This window comes from Borostomias antarcticus (genome assembly GCF_949987555.1).
Source record: "Borostomias antarcticus genome assembly, chromosome: 17".
NCBI classification, from domain to species: Eukaryota; Metazoa; Chordata; class Actinopteri; order Stomiiformes; family Stomiidae; genus Borostomias; species Borostomias antarcticus.
In genome coordinates, this window is record NC_140250.1 from 6,133,962 (window position 1) to 6,150,571 (window position 16,610).

Here is a 16,610-nt window from a genome sequence, read left to right on the forward strand (position 1 = left end):
CCCACCTTTCCCGTCTGTCACCTACACTGTCCTATCCCTAATAAAGCAGAAATGCCTTAAAAAAGATATCTTAAAAAAAAAGATTGTATCCTCAGTCAGTCAGTCATATCGGTATCAGTTTATATTTGACTCTCAAATTAAACCAGCTCACCCACCCGTGTGCGCTTCTAGTTGAATGGATTGCCATAGAAGTGGATGTGTTCCATAGAAATACTTTCACCAGGAATGGCAAGCATTTAAAGTTCTCACTGTACTCTTTTAATGATTATGTTGTTTGGCTACAGGTGTTGACGGAGATGAAGTTTGACTTCCTCATGACGGTGTGCAACCACGAGCACTACATCCCTCTCAATCTGCCCATGGCCTTCGGACGCACCAAGCTCCAGAGAGTTCAGGGTACGGCCTCCAGCTGTCCTCCCTCATAACCACTGCACTGTCACCCCTCACCCTCACCCCCCACCCCCCATTAACCTGCCTGATTGGTTTGGCCCACTCATAAACTCCCAACACACGTCTATTACCGAGCAGTTCATGTGGAGTTCAGCGAAGGGGGTGTTGTTCAAATATGACTTTAAAACCACAGTGTATTCTGGTAATACAGCATGGTTTATTCATTTCTTTTCAATTTGTCCCCCACCTTCTGTTTGTATTTTTTGCTTGAGGTCAGATTTTATTTCGTACGCGACGGAGCTTTTTGGCGTAGTAGGTAGGTGACGCCCCCTACTGTACATCAGCCCTACTATACATGGCTAACACACAACCGCTCCTCCACTAACCCATTCTGTTAGCCCCCTTTCCCCCAACGACTCTCGTTCACACTCAGAGATTGCTAATGCTAGCTAATGCTACAGTAACACGTTTACTCACCGAACGCCATGTTCGGCTACTGCAGTGGTTGGCTTTGGCACTTTAGAAATCCAATTCCCTTCTGTTTGACTGATTTGAGACTTGAAAGACAAATGCCTCGAGGGGAGAGTCTTTCATGCTGTTCCCCTGCTCTCCCATTCTCTCTTCTTTCTCCCTCTCTCTCTCTCTCTCTCTCTCTTCTCTCTCTCGCTCTCTCTCTCTCACTCTCTCTCTCTCTCTTTCTCTCTCTCTCCCTGTGCCACTCCAAATACTGCTTCGATGCTGTCTGACCACAGGAGTGACTCAGAAAACAACCTGTGAAGATCCTATCACAAGTTCACAACACACCTTTGTACTGTAGGATTGGATTGGGGAAGTTCTGCGTCATCTCATACAGGTCACAACTTGTAAATGTTGACGGTAGTAGACACGAATGGGCACGCTGCGTTTCAAACCCTTATTTGTAACCAAACAATAAATACTTAGGAGATTCTCACAGGTTTTGCTCTGAACCTCTCCTCGTGAGAGAGTGCATTCAAGGACGTCATGGTGTGTCAGTCCACACCGGTGAAATCTGCTGGGACAGATTGTGACTTGGATGCCTCCGTGGAGTGGCATGTCAAGAGTTTTGGTTGAGAGTGTAAACGTGCCCTGGTAGAGCATCGCCCAGGCTTGTGTGTGCGTTAACCGTCATGTCAACGTCACAGAATGAATTCATGAAGCCCAGTTTGTGAGTCCATCTGATGTTTGTCTGACACGTCTGTACATCGACAGCACAGGCCCCGCATGTGAACTATAGCACAGTAGCACCCTGGATAACATACCAATCACACCCAACCCTGCCGCGACCTTACCATTGACCCCTTGCTGTCATCCAATCGCAGAGCAGAGCCTGGAGTTCAGCCTGACGGAGGACTACTGCAGGAACCACTTCCTGGTGGGCCTGCTGCTGAGGGAGGTGGCGGCGGGGCTACAGGCCGCGCCGGAGGTCAGGCAGCTGGCCGTGGCCGTGCTCAAGAACCTGCTCATCAAACACGCCATGGACGACCGCTACACCCAGTTCAAGGTGAGGAGGCAGGCTGGCATTGAAACACCTTAAAGCTTACTGTCTCAGTGCTTGCACACATACATTTGGGTCTCAGATGGACCTAGCAACACACAAACTGTGATATAAGAAGACCCAGTCAGTTTTTTTGTGAGCAGCCAAAGCTCAGAAGATGTGTGAACGAATCATAATGCCATATTATACAAAATCACAACATAGACAGTGGCAAAAATGGCCGTCAATTAAGGTACCGTTTGAAATTGAAAGGAGGGTGAAATTTATAGGAGGGTGTCACTGGAGGAAAGCAGGGGAGGGTCATGCTTTTTAAATTTTAGTCCAAGGGAGGGTTACTGTTTTTTAATTTGAGTCCAGGGGAGGATCTTACAAATTTGAATCGATCAAAATATAAAATCTTTCTTCAGGTTTTCGGAATCCAGCAAGCTGTTTTTGTATGACCTGGTTTAGGCTATCATTTCTCTTTGGCTGCTATCAGTCGATCTATGTGCTTGGCCTATCCAGACAATGGGCATATACAGCATCTAGCCAATCAGTGGCGCTCTGCTGGTGATGACAGGATAGATTTAACAACTCACGTGTAGAACGAACAGACACCGACATGCAGTGCATTTGGCTGTTGCTGGTCATTTTAAAACTGTCCTTTCCCTTCTTTCATTCACTACTGATGTTACAGTAACATGTAGCCTATGACATAATCAGTGTAATCAGCAAAACTGGGAGGCCGCTTTGAACCTGTGCTGGAAATCAGAGAAAACTGAGACATGACAAGACACAGCATGAGGCGTGCTGGAGGAGTTGCTGCTGCCTCACACGCCAACCGTGAGGATGACTCGATCATAACTTTGTGTTCAAGTTTTCTGCTTATTTCGAGTAACACCATATTAAAATGAATATTGCCTGTTTGGAGGGGGAGGGTCAAGGGATCTTCTTTTTTTTTTTCAATCACTTGGGGAGGGTCAAAGAAAAATATATTTCTAAAAGAAAAATTGTCACGTATACTTCAGTATTGGAAGGAGGGGACCGCACACTCCAGAACTTGACTTTGTATGAATATAAACTTTGTTTCAGAAAACAACGCATTTCGCAATGCGCTTCTTCAGGTTTCATCAGAAGGACTGAATTCAGTCCCCTTTTATAGGGGTGTGGCTACAGGACACACCCGTTACGCACAGGTAGACAATTGCAATCAAAGGAGCAATGGTAAAGAAACTGCAACAATTCATCAATAGCAAAAAAACATCCTAAGAGCAATAGGCTCCACAAAGTATACAAAGAATATGGAAAACCACAGAACATGATATATATACATGAATACACAAAATATAAAGATACACAAATTAGATACATGAATGCATTAACATGTCTATAAAAAGGCACTAAGTTCCAGACTTGTTCAGGCCATGGGGTTCCACAGAATTCAAAGTGAAAATCCAATAGGACTCCCTTTGCAAAAGTCCTATTGGAGTCCTATTGGATTTTCACCTTGAATTCAGTCCTTCTGATGAAACCTGAAGAAGCGCATTGCGAAACGCGTTGTTTTCTGAAATAAAGTTTATATTCATACAAAGTCAAAGTCAAGTTCCCTCCTTCCAATACTGATAAGTATACGGGACAATTTTTCTTTTTGATTCGTTGCTCCGGCGTCTGACCAGCACCTCCGCCCTGTTGGATGTGCACGGAGAACCTCCTTTGTCTTCAAAAATATATTTCTGTCAGAGGGAGGCTCATGCATTTTTATTTCCGCGCACTCTAAACTCCTCTAGTGACCAGCCCCTAAGACTAATAGTTAGAGAAACTATTCTAGTAGAATAGTTAGTGAAAATAATGAATCAGCCAGCGAGACGAGAGAGGAGAGGGAGAGACTGGCAGAGAGAGGGAGATTGACATACTGTAGTAAAAGCTGGAAATTCTAGTCTGCTTCTAATAGGAAACACTCAAAGCTGGTGAGTCACAATAACTGGAATGAGCTTATCAGTTTAGCTCCTGCCTCACCAAGGTGTGTTGAAGCGGTTTCACTGCTGTTTCCCAGGAGGCTTTTTTTTTCAAATTATCTTTTTATTGGATTTTCAAGTATACAAGCTCACAACACAGCAGCAGTATATCATAAACGCACAATCAGTTGTACATGTCATGCCTGGGGAATCTGGGCACGAGGTCAGTTACATAAATAACTACATGAAATAATAATAATAATGTATATACACATATAAAAAATTTAAAAAATAAAATAAATAAATAAATCAGACTCCATTTCCGTTCCAAATACAGATATAGAGGGGACCAAACTCTCTGAAAGTGGTCAGACCTGTTGTGCATATCAGAAGTCAGTTTCTCAAATGGTAGAACAGTAGAGGCTTGCGTGAGTCACATTGTAATTGAGGGTATATCCGAGGTAGCCCACAATAACAGTATACATTTTCTAGCTAAGTAGATGAGGATGTTCAGCAGACGGACTGTCACCATCAAATACAACATGGTCAACTTTTTTCAACAATGAAAGGCATGGTTGTCCCAAGAGAGGGCTCAGATAAGGAATCCTTAGATAAGGAATACTGTTATGCAAACCAACCAGCCTTTCACATGCAAATACTCACAGACCTATGGCTTTCCAGTAATCCCATGATCCTTGATTAGGACTGTTTGTTTGGCATGACAGTGGCAGTGGCATGGCCAGACCTATATCCACACTTAGTTTATGCTCTGCCAGCACTGGAGAAAGGTCTGTTTGGACTCACTGATTGGCCGACCACATGAATTGGGCAGTAATAAAAGAATGACAAGGCTTATCCCCAAAACCTACTGTACATCCGTTGAGTCGGACTAGGTCTGACTATGCAAGACTGGGGTTGGGGTTAGGGCACTGTAAGAATAGCGGGCACGTATATTCTTACGGCAGTGGAAAATTATCTCTAGAAAAGAGTGGGAACCCCGGTGGTCATTGAAAATGTCAATACGATGAAAGCACAATGGGCGTGGCTTTGCACAAAAAACACTTAATATCGAGATCAAAATTCAATCTGGCGATTTTGTGTCCAATTAGTAAGTTGTAGAGCATGCCATGACCTACTCATAGGTAGTCATGAGAAGAAATGTGATCCCCATTTGGCCACAAAACCAACACAAGCACCAGGGGGGTAGCAGCATGCATACCGTACTGATGTTCTCTTGGATCACTTTTGGTGAGAGCAATTCAACCCTACTGAATCACACAATTTGTGATGCCTGACCGCTGATGGTCTCCTCCGTTTCTCTTATGAACAGTTTTGGGTGCTCAGTCAGGGGCCTTTTTAGTACTCTTAGGCATCCAGCCGTACCGTGAGCTGCGTCTTTGTACCGGCCTTGGTGGAGCGACGGGCAACTGTGCTGTAGGCTGACAGGGAATCACGGGCCCCGGGTAGGCTGGCAGCTCTTCACAGTACAGCTGCTCTGTTGGCTGCTGGGCAGATGCCGGCTTTGCAGAAAGCAACGCATGGCTGATGTTGACCTTGGATGGACTGGCTTTCATCATCACTGAACGCCTCACCAAAGTTGTCATCCATGCTCAGCCTTCTGGTGTCACTGACCATGTCCTCAACCAGGTCAGTCAGTGGTCCAGTAGACCATTTCTTTCAAATGAGCAAGACATTAAGATGGAAAAGATAAAGATATTCAAAGATAACTATGAATTCCTCTATATCTCTGGTCGCGATGCTGTAATGATTGTGACAACATCTGATGTAAATGTAAAGTACAGTAGGCAAGTAGTGGAGAGGTTACTCTTAATGCCCTTACTACAAATGTCCCTTAACTAAAATACCAGGTTGTACAAATCACACTTCAGTGTTTGGAATTATAATTTACTCCCCCTCATTTTCACTGGACACAGATTGATGGTCAGGAGCCCTTAATATTGCACCAGACCATGTCTGCAAGTGGTCATAGAAACAACTTAAAAACAAAAGCAAAAATAAGATGCTTGCTCATTTCAAAATATCCTCCTAATCTCTACCCACAAGTCAGAAGAAATTATTCCGTTCAACATTTTACCTTCAGACAAACAAGAGCGTTGGGTGGAGTAGGACATTTTTTTGTTTAAACATACAGTAAGTAGTGTAATATGTGCATAGAACAGCACACAGAGGTTCAGCTATGAACATACAGCACCATTTCCTTGTGTGCTTTTGCTCATGCCCAGCAAGTTGCAGCGGTGTGTCATAGAAATTTCACCACCTCCCTTGTAATTTCACCACCTCCCTCAACCTTTCACATAGCTGTACTAACCTCATTTATGACAGGATGACCTCCAGGAGGTCAACACACCTAGACGTTGTCTGCCCTAGAATAACCATCCTTTGTTCCATTGTCCCTGCAAGATTTACCGCCTTTTCTCATGTCACGCGTCTGTATTCTCAACCACTGTTGATGATGTCCACCATTTCTTATGACGTGTACAGATGGGTTAGCCAACCAAATATCTGATATCGTCACATCCATGTATTGCTCTAATATAAGGCTGCGCAAGACGAGCCTACTTCACTTCTGCTGGATGCCACTCACGTGCGTTATCCTGAAGTCCTTGCGCTCGTATGTTTTCTCAATAAATCAGACTTAACCTCTTTGAGCGAACCATGGCAAATCTTTTTACTTTCAATCAGATTTAATTCTATTACAGGTGTCAAGGGGCTTGAGCGAATTGTGGATATGGACATACTGTATTGAGACAAAACAGATAGAGCATCGTATGGCTGTGCTGTGAAAGACCATCTCTTACGATTGTTAGGAAAATGCTTGAATCTCTTTCTGTGTGTTTGATATTCTCACTCTCGCTGACTGTTCTCACTGACTGACTTAGCTGATGTTGGTCCTTAGCGCTGCCCAAGATGATTGTGATTGGCTTAAAGAAATATACAGTTTCTTCCCCTATCCCAGAATAATAATGGGTTGCAGCCAGATCCTTATCCAGAGCTGGAACAAAAGAGATAGGTCTATCCGAGACTAGTCCATTCCCAAACTAAGAATACACCATGAAGGCCAAGGAACATTCGAAAAAGATCTCTGAAAGTTTCATGAAAAGCACCAATCAGGGGAAGAATATAAGAACATTTCCAAGGCATTGAATATCCCTCTGAGCACAGTTAAGTCCCCAATTAAAACAATTGGAGAAAATATGGTTCAACTGTGGGTCTGCCTCGAGCAGGCCTTAGTCAGAGAGGCCACCAAGAGGCCTATGGCAACTCTGAAGGATTGACAGTCTTCCATAACTGAGATGGGAGGAGAACCTGCAAGAGACCTGGGGCTTAGGAGAAGATTCATCTTCCAGCAGGGCAATGACCCCAAAACATACAGCCAAAGCCACAAGACTGGCTTTAAAAAAAAAAAAAAAAAAGTCAATATCCTGGAAATGCCCAGTCAAAGCCCAGACCTCAAGAGAATCTGTGGCAAGACTTGGCTTTCCGCCAACGGCACCCATCCAACTTGATGGAGCTTGAGCAATTTCGCAAAGAAGAATCAGCGAAAATCACTGCGTTGAGATGAGCAAAGCTGACCGAGACTTAGCCAAAGAGACTCACAGCTCGGTATTAACTCTGGGGAGAGGGAGGAGGGGGTGGGGTGTGAATACTTATGGTATTATTTTCTGTTTTTTATGTCATACGCACGCACACGCTGACACTAACATCCATATCATAAGATTCCTTCATGTGTCATGTTATGGTTAGGACAGTGTCATGTCAGTCTTATGCACATTCCTTCAAATGAAGTGTTACCGAAACAACACATACGCAGTACTTAATAGTAGCACCAACACCGTATGACATCCTAGCCTGTCATCACCATCATCATCATTATCATCGGCACTTTTTTTTCCCCTGTCTCAGAACCAGCAGGCCAGGATCTGCGTCCTGTACCTTCCCCTGCTGGAACTCCTCTACCAGAACCTGAAGCAGCTGTCTGGCCAGCAGCACACCTCCAGCCCCGGCCTGGCCTTCAACGTGAGTCCCCCTCTCCCTCTGGAGCTCCGGCTGCATACACACCATACACTGTTCTATCTCAACCAAGCCATACTGTGTTCTTAACTGAGCTGTTTACGAAAGCTTATTTCAGTGAGACAGTTTAGGCAATAGGAAAAGATGTTAAAATGGATCTGAATATAACATTAATTTAATCTCACTGCTGACGAGTTTGATTTTCATGATGTGTACGGTGATGGCGGCTGTGGCTTAGGAGGTAGAGCGGGTCGTCCAATGATCGCAGGGTCGGCGGTTCGAATCCCGGCTCCTCCTGACGTCATGTCGAAGTGTCCTTGGGCAAGACACTGAACCCCAAATTGCTCCCAATGAGCAGACTAGCACCTTGCATGGCAGCTGCCGCCATTGGTGTCTGAATGTGTGTGTGAATGGGTGAATGAGAGGCCATTGTGAAGTACAGTATACAAGTGCAGTCCATTTCCACTTACCATGTGTTTGGTTGTGTGTGTTGTCTCTGGTGTGGTGCAGGGCTCCAGGGACGACCTGATGTCCGGCTCCTCAGACAGCCGCAGGGCCAGCACAGCCGTCGACAAGGACTACGGTCAGTCTGGAGCTGGGAAACTGCCCTTCCTGTAGTCAGTTTTGCTGCGTGCCTACTACACTGAGACCCGTAACTGAGTCAGTAACAACACTGAGTACGACAAGTATAGTCTTTTTGCTGGCTTCCAAAACAAATGCTGTGCTAGGCAAGAGATCTTTAGAACAGGAAGCGGTGGTGCTCATGGGAAATGCAGTCATCTTTCCGGGAAAACATTACCGCTTTTGTCCACAGGTGCTGCAAAAAAAAATCCATACAAACTGAAAAACCCCTCGTAGCTGCTTTAAAGGACCTGCTTAATACGGTCGCGCAAAAACACTGGGGCTATCATCAAACGCTAAGGCAGTAGGCATGTTGGAACTTAAGTGCCACCTAAAGGTGTGTTTGCTAGGATCTCCTAAAATTTGCGTCCCGATATGTGGAGCTGTTCATGGGAGTGCCTGCAGCTTGGCAAATCTCTTGAGAAGACTCCGTAGAGCGCGTTCACCGTACGTAGACAGTTTGCCTCTTTAGTGATAGATCAGACATCACTGCTGCCAGGTTGAGTTCATTTTGCCCTTGTGATTATTTAGATTTTGGTATTCAATATTTTGGCGGCCTGTGTGCCAAAAGCTGTCACGCACACGCTTGGTTGCCAAAAGAAGAACATTGATTCTGGACCTCAAGATGTCCCTCTTGGTTTAGTGAGCGAGAGTCTAGTCTGTGACAAAAAAATGTACTGGAGACCAACGCATTTTTGAGTGATTAGCGCTTAACGGTAGTCCTATCCCCAAGAACTGGAGGATCAAAATACAAAGATGAATTTAGAACAGCATCTCCTCACTGGAAACAACTCTTCACACATATTGTATTTCTGGGCGTACTGCCATTGTTGCCTCTGTCTGGGCACCCCCATGGCAGCCCCAGTCTTTCCACACAACCTCTGATCTAATGTATGGCCTCCTCTCTCTGTGTCTCACCTTCTGGATCATCTCTTTGGTCGTTTACACAATATCCTTGCCCTCCGAAGGTTTCCACTAAAAGCAGCATTGACAGGCTACATTCCAGCCGGGGCTGAATGCTTTTATAGTGCAAGCAGATACACGGTTATGGAAATCCTGAACTGATATTCTCCAGGCCTGGAAATGTTCTGAAAAATAATATCCAAAAAGTTCTGGAAAAGTCTTTGAAATAGACCCAAAATTAGCTCATCCCGTTTATGTATATTTGTCAATCAAGTTGTAGTCCGCATGTGTGCTCAGTTCCACAAACATCAGAAGTTTACATAAGGCTACTTTACCCATTACAACACAGAAATACAGTCATATAAATGTGATAAGAAGTCATATGGGAAAAATTATGAAAAAGTTTTGGAATTGTAATGGTGAAAATGAGCTAGAAGTCTGAACAGGGGCACGTGGGTTGATGTTTTGTGTCTAGGTCTGCTGGCTCAGAACGGTCACATGGTGAGGAGAGAGGACTCCAGAGGATCTCTGTTCATGGACCCTGCCACCCCAGATAGCAGCGAGGTGAGTCACTCGGACTTCCTGTGTCGTCTCAGCCTTGTCAACTGTCCAAAAACACACTGAAACCTCTCGTTTCCCACACAGAATTCCCATCTGTATACTTTGAATCTGTTTTTGTGAGACCTCCATGTCTAGGACACAGACATGGCCCCAGAATCTATGAATACCGCAGCTTTGTGAAGCCCAACATAACAGCAAACTAAAACTAACTCAAGATAGCATACGCATAACAACACGCTAAAATAGCCTAACGCGCTCCTGAAAGCGCTGCGCTCTGTGACACACACTCCCTACTGAGTGCTGTTAAGGGTTGTGTGAGTGGTAGAGTTCTCGATTAAAGCCCGGACCCGACGAGGCCGTGAGGCCCGGGTCCGGCCCGGGTCCAGCCCGAGATTTCACTTTCATGGTCGCGTCGGGCTCGGGCTGTGCAAAAAAAAAAAAACAGCACTGTGTACACTCCCATGGTACTGACATTTCATTTTGGAGTCTCCGCAAATGTAGGCTATCACAGCTTTAGAAAATCTGATAACATAAATGATAACAACAATGGGATAGTCTATAATAAGTATTATCGACGACTAACTTGTGACCCCCTTCTGAGAGAGCAGAGTATTCACCATCATGATAATACTGTGTCAGTGTGATGGGGAGAAGTTCATCCTGCAGGTTTACCTCAGCGGAATTGCACATTCCTTCGACTGGCAGTGTTAAGTCTACCTGAAAGACTGAAATAAAGTCACATTGAAGTTTGCTGTGTAGGTTTTTTGGTGTCAGAATAAAATGTAACACTGTAAATGTCTACATTTTCGATATGTGTGTGACAGTCTATTTATGGTTAAACATTATTTGACAAGCTCGTTGTGGCAGAGTGACTGTGACTGGATCCCCTCACCGTGCAAACAGGAGTTAGTTATTTCCCCTGTGGGAGTGAAACCATGACAGAGTTCTCATGGATTGCGCCTTTAGCATAGGGATTCCAATTGCGCAATCTTGTCTGCAATAACCTAAACCAGGGGTCTGCAACATGCGACTCCGGAGCCTTTAACTCCTCTCCAGTGGCTCCCTGGCTTTGACAAAAAAAAAACATGGTATTAATGTTATTTTTTAACATTTTAATTTTAATTTATCATTGTCCAGCAGAAATTGGTGCATATATATTCACACCGAATGCAGGAAATGAAGTGTTTGATGCTCAAAATGTCCTGGGGGAGGAACCCCAGAACCCCCTTCTCCCTCCTTTTTCGGTCCGTTGAGAACTGGGTTGTTGAGGCTGCTGTGTTCTTCCCTCAGCTGCACAGACGAGGCTCCACCATGAGCAGCACGCTGCCCCCCACGGGCCGGCTGGGCCAGTACGAGATCAGAGGACTGCTGTTCTGCTTCCTACACATCGTCAGGACGGTGTCAGACGGTCAGCCAGGCACACACACACACACACACACACACACACACACACAGTGATATACACTCACACACACACACACACACCTGTCCAAGCACACAAAGTACAATGAAGCATGTATTTTGTGCTGTGCTCCTGCAGACACCCTGCTGGCCTACTGGAATAAATTCAACCCTCAGGACGTCATGAACTTCCTCAGCCTGCTGGAGTGAGTACAGCACAGCAGAGCCTTCCGCCCTCCGCTCAATGCACACATACTTACACTGGCCAAGGAGGAGTCCAACTAATCCTGAGCCTAAGCCTAACCCAACCTAGCTATTTACACTGGCCAAGGAGGTGTCCAACTAACCCTGACCCTAACCATAACCCAACCTAACTATTTACACTGGCCAAGGAGGAGTCCAACTAACCCTGACCCTAACCATAATCCAACCTAGCTATTTACACTGGCCAAGGAGGAGTCCAACTAACCCTGACCCTAACCATAACCCAACCTAGCTATTTACACTGGTCAAGGAGGAGTCCAACTAACCCTGATCCTAACCATAACCCAACCTAGCTATTTACACTGGCCAAGGAGGAGTCCAAGTAACCCTGACAAAACCCTAGTTGTTTACACCGGCCAAGTAGGAGTCCAATGTGCTTCAGCCAAGTTTAGGAAACAAGGGTTTGGTGCTCAACAGTCCTGGACAGCATATATAAGAAAAGCTTCTTTACCTTTGGGCACTTCCATTATAACACAGGAGCACTCATCCTATCAAATCAAATCAAACTTTATTTGTATAGTGCATTTCATACACAGACACAACACAATGCACTTTATAGTACACCCAGGGGCCGAAAAAGTGAGCTGTAAAAAATTATTCCCTGACCTCTCTCAACGAGACGATCGAGCAAACTCCTGGAAAATGTTTGTCTTATTGGCTAAGAACATTTACAGAGCACTAAACATGGTCTACATACTTCATAGCAGATACGTGACTATCAGTACAGTAGATAAATAGTAGTCTGTGTGTTTATTTTAGGCGATCAGCTGACTAAGCGTCTTCCTCAGAGACAACAACAGAACAGTTGACAGAACAGAACAGCTCTGTTGTTGACTCTGAGGAAGATGCGTAGTTGAAACGCAGACTACATGAGTAATCCTGTGTTTTATTTTGAGTAGTCTATTGGAAGTTCCCAATGGTAAAGAGGTTTTTCCTATGTACTGGCCTCATACCTGGGGAAGTAGTATTGTGCCAGCTGAATAAATTGCACGGTGTCTTGTTTGCCTATCTCTCCATTGTCTTGTTTGCCTGTATCTCCATGTTGGAGCCCAGTTGGTTTGCTAACTATAATTGTGTCCCTCCAGGACGTGTGCAGTGCAGTTCCGCTACGTTGGAAAGAGGAATATTGGCAGGTACTGTACGGACGCTGTCGAGGCTTTTAGTTACTCTGTTTACCATGCACTTGACAGGAAATACACATTCCAGCCTGTAGGCGTCTGTTACAAACACCAATCAAGGCACACACACACATACATAGGCACACGCGCACACACACACAAACACACATACACACATTCTCAAATTCCCCTTGCCCTGGGGATTAATAGTCTTATCTGATGTTACCTAATAGGCCAAGTCTACCGTTTTCTGTCAGTGTAGTGCAAGGCTATGTTGTCTCCTCAGTCACACTTAATCAATATCATTTAGCTTAAAACTGTGCCAAAAACACATCTGTTTGTTCAAGCTCCACTTCCCTGCTAGGACATTACATTGTATCAATGTATCAATTTGTTTGTTTGTCTGTGTGCGTGCGTGCCTGGGCCATGTATATAAGTATACTAGGAGTGGTCTGATCATTGTTGGCATGAGAAAGAGCAAAGCCAAACAACTTGGCTAATATTGTTCTGTTTCAGCTGTCATAAGGGCTTTTCACACTGCACTTAGCCCAGGGCTAAACACCTTCTTAGGACCTGTTAGCCCCAGGTTAAGGGAGCTGTTAGCCCAAGGTTAAGGGAGCTGTTAGCCCCAGGTTAAGGGAGCTGTTAGCCCCAGGCTAAGAAAGCTTTCACACTGGCACAGTCCTGGCACATTCCAAAGTGGGCTTCCTAGGGCTTCCTGGCCCTGCTCCGGAGCAGGATTATCCCCTGAAAATCCACTAAACACGGGGCTGAAAGGGCCAGTGTGAAACAGGGCTGAAGTAAACAATGGACTTTGCATCACAGGGCCTAGGTTAACACTGTGTGTGAAAAAGGGCTTAAATAACCCAGGTTTAACTCTTATCCCAGGGCTAAGGATAGTCCTAGACTAAGAATATGCTGTGTGAAAAGCTCTATAGGAAGCTTAGCCGTGTGGAGGAGAAGGTGCTATGTGTATCCTTAGGTGTTCCGGAATTGTCTAGCTCTTATTATATTTGATCCCTTGCTGTTGTAATGTAATTTGTGGAATCAAATAAAGTATTCAAGTGTGTGTTGGTAGGAGCCAGGATGTGTGGGTGTCCAAGCTCTTCTCTGCAGACAGGAAGTCACAGACTATGCCAGCGATGCGCTGCAGAACCAGCTACATGCAGACCAAGATGCAGCAGTTTGGCACCATGGACACTTCCCTCACTCTCAACCTAGGTACCCTCTCTCTCTCTCTCTCACACACACACACACACACACACACACACACACACACACACACACACACACGTGTCATGGATACCTCCCTCACTCAACCTAGGTACCCTCTCTCTCTCTCACACACACACACACCTAACTGTAGGTATTTATTTTATTTTATTATTATTATTTAACCAGGCAAGCCGTTAAGAACAAATTCGTATTTGCATCCTTCCTCACACTCAACCTACTGTAGGTTCCCTGTTCTACATCCATCCCTCCATCCAAACTGGAATCACTTTTCATGTGGTTGCTCTCTATCTGTGTAACCATGTGTGTGTGTGTGTGTGTGTGTGCGTGCGTGCGTGTGTGTGTCCAGGGGTGGGTCCGTCGGAGGCCGAGGTCCACCACCAGGCTCTGCTGGAGGGCAACATCTCCACCGAGGCCTGCCTCAGCGTCCTGGACATCCTCTCTCTCTTCACTCAGAACTTCAAGGTCAGCCCACAAACACACACACACACACACACACACACACTGTCCTCAACCCTCGCCCTCAAAGTAACATGCAACATTTGTTTGCTGGGTGTAACTCGAGGATCATATTTCAGCTGTCAGTTTGACAGGGATGTCTACTGGACATTGGTTAGCTGAAGGTTTGGTTTGATCTATTTATCAATTATTTGTTTCACTGATGTTTTGTTTTGTTTGTTTGTTTGCTTGTTTGCTTGCTTGTTTAACCCCAGACCCAGCTGCTGGACAGCGACGGTCACAACCCCCTGATGAAGAAGGTGTTCGACGTCTACCTGACCTTCCTGAAGACCGGACAATCAGAGGCCTCTCTCCGACACGTCTTCGCCTCCCTCAGGTCGTTCATCAACAAGGTAGGAGGGCATGAGGGACCAATCAGAGTGATCAAACTGACCCAATTAAGAGTGATCATACTTGTATTGAGCCAATAAAGGTAGGGTTGGATTACAAAACTCATAGTTAAAGGTGCAATAGTCAAGATTTCAATGTAAACAAATCACTTAAAAAAAATACAAAATAAAAAGATACATCCACAGAGCTTTTAAAAAGGTGCGGAATAAAATTATTGCTTTTCCCCCCCAAAAAGTTATTGATTATGATTTTATCATTTAAAAAAAATTGACGGGTCTGAAATGAACGTTGTGTTTACTTCCATCTGAGATGTCCTGAGGTTTGTGAAGAGGTTTCACAAACCTCTTAACAAGGCTTGTGAGCCGATAGCATTACGACGTTGGTACCACACGGTATGTCAGGTGGCAGGAGCGATCAGGAGTCCTACAGTAATACGGTATTTTTCTTTTAAATGATTAGTCGAAATCAAATCAAGATCTTGACTATTGCACCATAAAGATATGAAACCCCCTCAAAATGACACACTATCAATTAATTTTATTGGATATTTAATTTGAATAGCTTTTGAACACCACAACAGGGATACACTTGTATGGGTATTTTGGGTGGGACTCTACTGATTTGGATCCTGTACCCCACCCCCCCCTTCCCAAAGTTCCCGGTGGTGCTGTTTAAGGGGCGCGTGACGCTGTGCGCGGCGCTTTGCTGCGAGGTGCTGAAGTGCTGCGTTTCCAAGATGGCCGCCCTGAGGGCCGAGGCCTCCGCCCTGCTCTACCTGCTGATGAGGAGCAACTACGAGTTCACCAAGAGGAAGACCTTCCTCCGTACACACCTGCAGGTCAGTAACTGCACACACACACACACACGCACACACACCTGTACACACACCTACATGTCAGGAACTGCATACACACACACACACACCTGTACACACACCTGCAAGTCAGACCCAGGCAGAGGAACCACACACACACCCTTAACACTGTGGAGACACCATGACTCACTGCCTTTTGTGAGAAACCACACACCCAGACGACTCTCACTGCCTCCTCTCTTGATTTCCTCATACAAAACTAGCAATGTCGTCTGAAGGTCAAATCATGTGAAATGATGTATTTACATGAATATTGTTGGATGGCCTTAGTCCAGACCGCGGCTACGGCCTCCTCTGTCCTGGAGCGAGGCCTCAGGCAGACCGATCCCAACATCGCTTTGATGATCTCACCAGAGAATCTGTGGAAAGTTCAGACACGCATCACCGGCAGGGCGTTAGAAACCCATTACAGTAGCTCTCTACGGACTTTACAGACACAGTCTCCTTTTAACAAAAATAGTAGCCCATTACACACCAGTGGAAACAGAAAGGGGCTCTGTCTGAAAAGCGGCGCTGTAACACGGAGGTCTGTTTCCGTCCAGATCATCATCGCCGTCAGCCAGCTGATATCGGACGTGGCGCTGACCGCCAGCTCCCGCTTCCAGGAGTCTCTCTCCATCATCAACAACTTCGCCAACAGTGACAAAGCCATGAAGGTAAAGCTGGACAGTAAACCACCCAGGGAGCAGGAATGGGATGGTACGGAATGGGAACGTACTGTAACCTGGTCCGGTCAGCCCGACTCGGCCCGCGGTCACAGCGGCGGTAGGCGGGGGGGGGGGGAGTACAGTATACCGGGTCGATATCAATCATACGGTGGTTTGTTGATCTGCTCTGCTAGTTCCCAGAGTGGAATATTAGACTTGCTGTAGGCTTTGGATGGGATATAGAACATCAGATTATAGGCTGTGTAG

The 16,610-nt window shown here is 45.5% G+C and overlaps 1 protein-coding gene across 1 annotated transcript in view; it reads left to right on the forward strand.

The window, feature by feature from the left end:
* Positions 1-16,610, forward strand: part of dock11 (dedicator of cytokinesis 11) — a gene marked incomplete at both ends in the record, with an annotated part of 85,861 nt that overhangs the window by 48,986 nt on the left and 20,265 nt on the right. The window contains 13 exons of the mRNA XM_084452213.1: positions 285-396; positions 1,731-1,912; positions 7,765-7,878; positions 8,383-8,455; positions 9,872-9,960; positions 11,248-11,365; positions 11,498-11,564; positions 12,708-12,755; positions 13,819-13,961; positions 14,323-14,438; positions 14,687-14,824; positions 15,478-15,660; positions 16,239-16,352. Coding sequence (XP_084308339.1) covers positions 285-396; positions 1,731-1,912; positions 7,765-7,878; positions 8,383-8,455; positions 9,872-9,960; positions 11,248-11,365; positions 11,498-11,564; positions 12,708-12,755; positions 13,819-13,961; positions 14,323-14,438; positions 14,687-14,824; positions 15,478-15,660; positions 16,239-16,352 — 1,497 coding nt within the window. The remainder of the gene's footprint in view (positions 1-284; positions 397-1,730; positions 1,913-7,764; positions 7,879-8,382; positions 8,456-9,871; positions 9,961-11,247; positions 11,366-11,497; positions 11,565-12,707; positions 12,756-13,818; positions 13,962-14,322; positions 14,439-14,686; positions 14,825-15,477; positions 15,661-16,238; positions 16,353-16,610) is intronic.